Here is a 9917-nt window from a genome sequence, read left to right as displayed (position 1 = left end):
ATGTTAAGTAAAAAAATCATCCTTGCTGGCTTTAAAAATGCGTCTGTTAGGAAACATATATTTGCTTGGCGATCCCATGGCGTGAGCTAACACAATTCAGTGCACCCTGTATACCCATGAAGGAGATAAAGCAATTAGCTGTCTGTCCTCTGCTCCCCAGTTTGCAGCATCCCCAGTTTGCCTTTAGGTGTGTATGTGCCTGTCTTAGCATCCCTTGCACACAACTGAGACTGTATGGAGTTGAAGGGAAGTTTCAGAGTAAGTACAGCAGCCAATGGGGTTCCTGGCTCTGCCTCGTGAGGCTGAGCTGGGGCTTGCTATAGGTGAAGTGTGTGGCTTTAGATTGGGGGTAAGTACTGGTGCTGGACCTGGGCCTTTCATCTTCATAGGCAATAGTTTATTGCAATTTATACTTCATTTGTGCTTGTCTACATAGCCTACATTTTATTTTTAAGTCTTCGGTCATTAAATCTTTTTAAGTCTATAATAAAAACATACACCATTTTCTCATTAGCATTTTTGATTAAATGTTTCCAAAAAAAAGCATGTCTTTGAGCTGGTATAACTAGTATTCTGCAGAGTACAATTAAGCACAGACACAAAGGGCTTTGGCTTTCTCTGTGAATTTACTCTCCCTTGACTATTTTTTACTGAGTCATTATTATTTTTTACAATTATATAAAAGCAAGTATCGGATCTGTATTCAAAAAAAGGAACCTTTTTGGAATTCCAAATCTCCATATTGATTCAATTTTGTACATTGTCTATGTGTACTTTATCTATTTGTGTCTATGCTTCGGCTAAGTTTCCCGTAACATAAATGCCCCAATCTGAGTAAGTGAGCTAGTGTTTTATTCCCTTTAGCTAAATTATATAAATTTCAATATTTTATTGAGAAAAAAAGTAGTAAAAAAGGGAGTAAAACTGTGGAAAAAAGCAAAACATTAGTTTCATAAAAATCTACACATTTATTAAAAACTGAGGGGAAGGTTTAGGAAGGACTATGCCAGTCCTCACCATGAAAAATGTTTAGTTAAGAGTTTCAGTAGTCTGACTAAGGGTTCTAAGTAAGTTCAAAATAAGTAGAAGTGTATTTGAGGATACAGGAAAGTTTGTCATTACCCATAATTCAGTTGATATATGGGAGAGCTATGGTGGAAGACTTCCAAGCTTTTGGGAGAGCAATTTGAGATGCCAATAAAATTCAGCATATCAAGGTTTGGGATGTTGGTCAGAAGTATGTCTATTTTGCTGAACAGTGGGCATTTCCCTAAACTCTATTAAATAAGCAGAGCTGAGGATGGATGAGCCATAAATTAAATCTCCTCTTTGTAAAAATCCCTTTGAAAGTGGGAAGGATGTAATCTGGAAAAAAACTCAAGGTTTCCCTAAATATGGGGAGGTGAACATTCGGGACTAGCATTCAGGGTAAGGTGAAGAACTGCAGGCAAGAACACCAAATATGTTCCATGGTTCTAATACACAACCTCTAAAGCAAAGAAGAGAGAAGCCTTGGAGATACTGGGTCTGATTTAATAAAGCTCTCCAAGGCTGGAGAGAATACACTTTCACCAGTGAAGCTGGGTGATCCTGCAAACCTGGAATGGATTTCTTCAATGTCATTTGATATTTGCTAGCAAATGCTTTGAATCCTGGACCAGATCCATCCCAGGTTTGTTGGATCACCCAGCTTCACTGGTGAAAGTGCAGCACGGTGTCTCAGGGGTTAGCACTCCGACCTTTGCAGCGCTAGGTCCCAGGTTCAATCCCCAGCCAGGACATTATCTGCATGGAGTTTGCAGTTTCTCCCCGTGTCTGCGTGGGTTTCCTCCGGGTACGCCGGTTTCCTCCCAAAAACATGCAGTTAGGTTAACTGGCTTCTCCCTAACAATTGACCTTAGACTATAATATTCACATATGACTATGGTAGGGACATTAGATTGTGAGCTCCTTTGAGGGACAGTTAGTGACATGACTATGGACTATGTACAGCGCTGTGTAATATGATGGCGCTATATAAATACTGTATAATAATAATACTGTTCACTGTCTCATGTTATGTGTACATTTTAATTACAAGATTAATATTATCCTTGTGTGTTGGCTGGTTCATAATGGAAAACATTAAAGTTAATGTACTGCATAGATAGTCCTTAAGAAGTTAACTGTACAGGCATGGTCTGTGTAATGAAAATTTGTGGATGTGGGATGGTGGCTACATGAGTCTGTGGAGGGATTAAATCCCAACTGAGCTTTCATTTATTATAAATTTGTTAGAAGTTTTTATATAAGCAAAGTTTCAAACATGTAGGCTTGCCTATATTAATACAAAAATGGTCCAATAAATCTTTGGAAATGTTTATTAAGAAGATCCACATACTGTCCAATTACAATACGGCGGTATTGGAGGTAACAAAAAAGAAGTAATGTATACAAAGAATACTCTATTAGATTACTATATTACTATATTAGAATTCTGATTAAAGCTGAGAATAGGTTTGTTGTCTTTATAAAACAAGCACAGCCTAAGTAAAAAAAAAACTAGTGTTAGAGGAATAGAGAAGTCTATCCCTTTCTGACACATTGCAGAGAGACACTCTTGTTCTTTATGTGGCAGTTTTTCTATAGAGGTCTGACACGGCCCATGCTGAGCCAGAACTAGAGCTTTCAAATCAGTGGGGAGCGTGAGCTTTGCTGATTGGATATCAATAGCTCCAATTTTGAATGTGCGTCTAAAGGACCTCTGCAGAAATGTTCAGTTTATGACTAAACAGTGTTGCATGTGATATAGCATAGTATAACGTAACTTTATTAATTCTTCATCGCAGTGTTGCTGATGTCCAAAGGCCTCCTTTAAGCAACTTCTTCTGTACACAGACTGCAATGATGGCTACGTAACATTATTTAGAATGGTGACAACAGTAAACTACATCTGTGTAATGTGTGGCAGTAAAGACACTTGTAGTCTCCAATTGGATAGAGAAGGAGAATATGGGAGAACAGATATTGTCACCCTAAACCAGAAAGTACTTAAACAACAGTATTCATTAAAGTATTGTCAGGCATACTTTTTCCTATTTAAAAGCTTTGATTTTACAACTTCTAAAAATATGAATCGGAACTTTTATTGAAATGTAAAGCTTGATTCTGGATCTACATACATTTTGATGGGATCACAAAAAAAATGAATGAGGGGAACCATACAACAATAACAAAGTTCCTTCTGCTGGGATTTCAGTATCACCCTATCCTCAATCCGTATCTGTTTTTCTTCTTTCTGGTGGCATTCACTTTGACAATATTTGGAAACCTGATCATCATTCTGTTGGTGGCACAATCAGAAACTTTGAAATCTCCTATGTACTTTTTTCTTTGTCACCTGTCATGTTCTGACATTTTGCTGTCATCAACCGTCACCCCAAAAATGCTAGACATTGTAAAAAGTGGAGGAGGCTTCATATCTGTTACTAAATGCATCACTCAACTTTTCTTCTACAGTGGTACTACGACAGCAGAATGTCTTCTCCTCACAGTGATGTCCTATGATCGATATTTAGCCATCTGCAAACCTTTACATTACAACTCCATCATGGATCTCAAACATCAACTGTGTCTAGCCATATGGCCCTGGGCCATTGGCTTTTTGGTAGCATTATTATTACTTGTGTTTGTATGTCATTATACATTCTGTGGCCCGTACATCATGGACCATTATTTATGTGACCTTGCTCCAATTCTGAAGTTGACATGTTCTGATCACTCTGTGTTGGACATTGTTGACTTTGTCTTAACCATACCTTTTATCATTTTTCCATTCCTCTTTATAACATTCACCTATGTCTCCATTTTTCTGAACATTTTTAAGATTTCCTCATCTTCTGGGAGAAAAAAAGCCCTTTCAACATGCAGTTCCCACCTTATTGTGGTAAGCACTTACTATGGTACTTTGATGAATGTCTACATGATTCCCACCAAGATTTACTCATACAACATCAACAAGCTGGTGTCTCCATTGTATACCACAGGAACCCCATTACTGAATCCAATCATTTATAGTTTAAGGAATCAAGAAATAAAAATTGCTTTGAACAAATGTATTTCTGTTTATCTAGCAAAGTCACAGTTTGGACATTTACCACGTAAGATGAAATCAGGCCTCTGAGATTTGTTGTAATGGCTACCAAATGTTTGTGTTCATACCAATATTGTGTATTTTGCTTTCTAATATTAGTTTTGAAAGTCATCTCCAGCCACATACACACACACACCCATCCTTGTGGGGGCTTTACTTACCTTATTCCTTTTTCCCCCCAACAATTTCTTCCATTCCCTGTATGTGGATAGCTCCTTGACATTCACACATTGGCTTTATTAAAGCTCTCCCAAACTGGAGAATATAGACTAAACTAGAATAAAACCTTGGTGATCCAGAGGACCTGGAATGAGTTTCCTAAAATCATTTACTATTAGTTAGCAAATGTTTTTAATCCTGGACCAGATCCATTCCAGTTCTGATTACCAAGGTTCAACCATGATAGTCTATCATCTCCAGTCTTGGATAGCTTGGGTAAACCAGGCTCATATAGTCCATGAACATTGTACATGATATTGGAGAGGGTGGTGGCCGCAAGACCAATAACAGATTTATTGTAGGACTGGTCATCTGGTGGGAAGGGGGGGGGGGGCATAAATACCGATAATTTTGCTTAACTGCAGTTTAGCATAAATTTTATTGTCGTTTCAAGTGTCTGAAATATGGTGGGGTGAATCGTTCTTGCTCTTTTATTTTGGGAATATGACAACATAATGCCATCTCCAAAGTTTCTGGTATTCACAAACCACAAATATAATCCAATAAACAAAGTGTTCAATATTATGACTAGGGGTGAGCGTGCAAGAGTATTCTTGTGGCAAATCAAGCCTTTCTCGCTTACTGAAAATGTAAGCTAGAACGGCCTTCTGATTCGCCGAGAGGTCGCGCTCTCTACGAACAGGAGGATTTTCAGGGCTGCATGATCCTCTGCCATCCCCGGGCACTTGAGGTTAATTAATCTCTAGTGCCCCGGGGATCGCACACTCCTCTTAATGAATGCAGTCATAGTTGCAATCATTAAGAAGACTCCCAGCACAGGAGAACCTCCTGACATTGTAAGATAAGTATTTCTTACAAATATAACATTTGTATCTGTAACAAATGTATCATTTGTAAGAGATACTTATATTACAATGTCAGGAGGTTCTCCTTTGCCAGGGATCCTCTCAATGATTGCAGCTGCAGCTGCATTCATTGAGAAGAGTTAAGCTGCGTACACACTTCCAATTTTTGTTGTTGGAAAGGATCTTTCACGATCCTTTCCAACGACAAGGGACTGCACGATGCATGAACGGTGCTGTACATACAGCACCGTTCATGCTCTATGGAGAGGGGAGGGGGAGAGCGACGGAGCGGCACCTTGCTGCGCGCTCTCCCCTTCCCTTTCATTAGGATTGGCTGTCATCCATCGTCCGTGGATCCGGCAGGTCGGTCGTCCGGACGATGGACGACACCGACTGTACACACGCCAGATTTTCGCCCGATAATTGGCCGATGCCGATTATTGGGCGATAAAAATCTGACGTGTGTACGTAGCTTTAGAGATGTTAATTTACCTCTAGTGCCCCCGGGATCGCAAACATGAGGATTTCCAGGGAATCCTGTGAATCCCCTGTGAACTTTCCTATTATAATTTCCTTGATCTTTCAATGGTTTCGCAAAATCGGCTCCGGATTACATTTGGCTTTTCAAACCATCCCAAGTGTTTAGTACGGGTAAGGTCAGGGCTATGTGCAGCAAACTCGTGTTCCTCCACATGAAACTGTGACTTTATTGACACTGACACACACAGACACTGTCATGTTGGAACAGAAAGAAGGTCTTCTCCATACCACATAGCTGGAGTCTTTTGATAGACATAATATGATTTATTTTTCAAAAATATGTAAATGTATTCTATTATTTTAGGGTTTTATTTTAGGGTATGTTTGTAATTTTGGCCTGCACTATCACTATGGTGCAATCCATTTCCAGATATATTTATTAGCAGAGGAGTTTAGAACTTTTTCATTTACATCTCAAAATATTTCAATTGTTTGGTTAAGCCACTATTAAAAACACTATCTTATTGTCATGGGTGTGACTTGTGTATTGTCATGGATGTGAAGTGTTAATAGCAGCAAGGTAGCTACAATGGTGCTATGGGTTTGGGATTGAAAAAGAATATTTAGTGCCAAAGAACAATTATTACTAAAATCTCTAATTTAAATTAATTTAATTAAATTAAAGGTTACAGTAGTTCTGTACTAATATTGTGGCAAAACATTATTATTTATGTAACATTTATTTACCATTTTTACATTTCAGCAATTAATTCATCAATAATTCAAATTAACTAAAACGCAAAATAATACATTTATCATTAAAAATAAAGAAATACATCTTTTGTAATGCTCCTGGTCATACAAACCACAGCCAACTCCAGGAAACCTTTTATTAAGCTTTATTGTGTTGTCATAAAACAAGGCAAAGGTCATTCACAGAAGATCCAATAAGTGTGGTACATATGGATAAGGCAAAGGCAGGTCAGGAACAATCTGAGGTCAGACGGAGTCGCTAATGGTAAGGACACAACAGGTTAATATGAACCAACATACAGAGAACGGACCCAAGCACACTGTACACACAGAGGCTAATAGCCGGCAATGGTGTTCAGGACGGGTTCTCCTTAAATGGCCAGAGTGCCCAATGACCTTGCGCCACCTGGCGCCATTTGATTGGAGGATGACTGAATCCCCTGCGCTTGATTGACCACAGAAAATTCAAACTAACTATGTCCCGCCCCGCAGTGAGGCAGCCGAGTGCTTCGTCTCCGGGGGGTACAAGAGGCGCGCGTCGTAGTGGAGTGCTGGGAACCAGAAGATCCCTGTTCACATCCATAGGAATGCTGGGGATGCCGCCTGACCGAACAGTAGTTCAGCCAGAATGGATCCCTCCGCCGGCAGGGAAAGATGCGCTGCGAGCAGGACAGCAGCCTCGGCCACACTGCCTGCTGCAGCGGCATCTCCATCACTGCCTGCGATCCCCAAGGACACTGCGGGCTCACTGGACAGGTAAGTGCCTTACACCTTTCACTTGGGAATATTACCAAAAATTGTTGTACAGACATATTTGTTCTATAGAAACGATTGGAAAATAGGTTAAAAACATTACTTTCTTCTAATTTAACCTGTGTTGGTTTTAGGTAAATGTTCTCTTAGATTTACAAATGTATATTTTATTTTGTAATTTATTCTGATTTTATCGATTGTTACTATTACAAAGCGTGACAGTACTTCTTTTTTAATTGTAAAATATTGTAAATGAAACACAATTGAAGTACACAAACATAAAAAATTCACAAGTGCCCTCTACTTTTAGGTTTAATGAAATAGCTTAGTTGGCAAAAATTAAAAAAATCACAACTGGGCATTTCCCTACACTCTATTACATGAGCAGAGCCGAGGACAGATTTGCCATAAATTAAATCTTCTCTTTTGTTTTTTTTGGGGAGGCTGATCTTGATACGGTCCGAAACAGACAAAGACACACTAGCTAAAGCATATTATAGTAATCCACTTTATTTTCCAAAGCACTAAAACATTTTTTTTTAATATTTGTATACCTTATTTTAGTTAAATTTCTTTTTAGTCACAGGACTACAACCCCCCCATTCCACTATCAACCATTAGGCTGCACATGAGAGGCCTTCAGCCTGCCAATCAGGACATAGGAAAGACTTGCATTTGATCCCAGTGGTCAGTGAATCATGATAAGGGCCAGTGGAGTAGATGCAAAAGGCACATGTAACATCCATATCATGGGGAAAGGTAAGCCAGCCAGTCCAGGGAAATGAAAAATACTCCACAAAGCTCAGTGTTGGGTTGTCAAGATCATGCGACCCTCAACTCACCAGTGCAAAAACATACCAAAAGTTTGGGATTCTTAGAACCCCAAATTTTTAAATCTGATTTGGACATACTGGAGACGTGCAATTTCTGGTTGCAAATGTGTTATAAAGATTCAAATGCTAAGATCCCGGGGAAGAAAGAAAGCCCCAAAAAAGAAAAAGTAAACATTAAAATTATTATTATTCATTATTTATAAAGCACTGATATATTACATAGAACGTTACATCTGAGTCCACAGTTATGTCACCAACTGTATCTCAGAGAGGCTCACAATCCAATGTCCCTACCATAGTCATTTTCAATAATGTAGTGAAAGGCCTTTTTTTAGCCTGGGCCTATCGCTGCAAAGGCCAGAGTGCTACCCTCTGAGAAACAATGCTGCATATGGAATGAGGTGGAATTGACCTTCTATATGTACTCTGGTTCCTCTGGCAGGACTATATCTGTAAATACACATTTCTGTTTGGACTGCAGCCCATTTCACTCACTTTCACATTGAAATATGCTCTTCTTTCCAAAAGTTCAACACAGTAGACCAGGATACTTCTCAATAACTGAGTAGGGAATTTTGATATGGCCGTATGATAAGGTAGCACCCTAGCTGTACCAGAACCCTTGAGGGTCCCAGTGGAGCAAAATAGATTACCTAGCCACCTATGTGTGTGGACCTTCATGGAGGATAATTGAAAATTTCAGTCTTGTTGTAGATGCTAAATCCCTAATGTAATGCCAGAGGATGTAAAATCTATTCAGTCCACTTTGTGGGCCAACTTCAACATATCCTGCATAATCTAACAGGCCTCCAATCAGGGCCTCCAGGTCAAACACCATAGGCAAGGCCATTATTTGGTCCCAGTAGCTAGTGGATTTTTATCGGAGCCCAATAATGGAGTAGATGCAGGGGGAAGTGAAGCTAGCCAGTCAAGTGAAACAGAAGTGAGTCCACAAAGCTCATGCATGGACTGTGCAACTCCATGCAGCCTACAAGTATAGTATGCTGGTCTCCAGTACAGCAATCCTACTGAAAGATTAAGAATATGCTCATTAGATGGGCCATATATCTAAGTAGTGGCCTCTTCTCCTCTCTCCACAAGTTCCAACCAGGCCTGGCCCTATTAGAATGTTATATCCAACGTGGGCTAACAACTCTCTTGATGGCAACTGTGTACTGGTGAACATCCATTTACCAATCCATGCAAACATGTTGAAAAACTTTCTAGAAAACCGTGTTTACACTGCCACACTAAGGCAGCACCTCCCACATATATTTATGCAAACAATTACAAACAAAATAAAAATTATGTTTTTTTTATTCTGAATTTACTAATCAATGTAAGCAAGTATATTAGATAAAGCAATATATATATATATATATATATATATATATATATATACATATATATAAACCAAACGTTCTAAATTCCACCGATAATTTTAATCCCCATGTTACATTGAAAAAAAAGAATTCTCTTTGGGACTTGTTTGCTCCAATTTGTTTTTTACACAATGCCTCTATCAGTAGCACTGTCATTATATATACAGCTTTAATTGTAAGACCAACATCTTTGAAGAATTATGTTCAAGAAAATTGCTGGCACGTATTATGTTTCTAAAATAAAAATAAGACTGTCTCAAGGATTTGCTAGGATAATGAATATTATTATTTCTTTTTTAAATGGGGTCAAACCTTTATTATTGTGATTTTGCCTTTCCAGCTATGAGACTGAAAAAAGAAAAACAAGAATGACTTTCCTAAATATAATTTTAGAACTTGGACTGGACACAATTCAGAATATATAATGTATTCACTTTCCGTAAGTATTTCTTTTTTTAGAATAAAATTTGCCTTGCATATACAATAGAACTGGCAGTCTTGTACCATGTTAGGTATTGATTTATGCAGGAAGTCTTCTTAAGTTTTCAGGATGACTTAT

At 38.6% G+C, this 9917-nt stretch overlaps 1 protein-coding gene across 1 annotated transcript; it reads left to right on the top strand.

Moving 5' to 3' along the window:
* The first annotated feature begins 3184 nt into the window (after positions 1-3184).
* On the top strand, positions 3185-4162 carry LOC140322029 (olfactory receptor 6B1-like). Its single transcript, XM_072398688.1, has one exon. The coding sequence runs from the start codon at positions 3185-3187 to the stop codon at positions 4160-4162; it is 978 nt and encodes a 325-aa protein (XP_072254789.1).
* Positions 4163-9917: the final 5755 nt, after the last annotated feature.

The sequence above is a fragment of the Pyxicephalus adspersus genome, chromosome 2 (assembly GCF_032062135.1).
Source record: "Pyxicephalus adspersus chromosome 2, UCB_Pads_2.0, whole genome shotgun sequence".
Lineage (NCBI taxonomy): Eukaryota > Metazoa > Chordata > Amphibia > Anura > Pyxicephalidae > Pyxicephalus > Pyxicephalus adspersus.
The sequence above is the reverse complement of the archived record's forward strand: the minus strand, read 5'-3'. Positions and strand labels throughout refer to the sequence as shown.

Excerpts from the sequence above, each read along its gene's own strand:
- LOC140322029 (XM_072398688.1), top strand. The coding sequence starts at position 3,185 with ATGAATGAGGGGAACCATACAACAATAACAAAGTTCCTTCTGCTGGGA.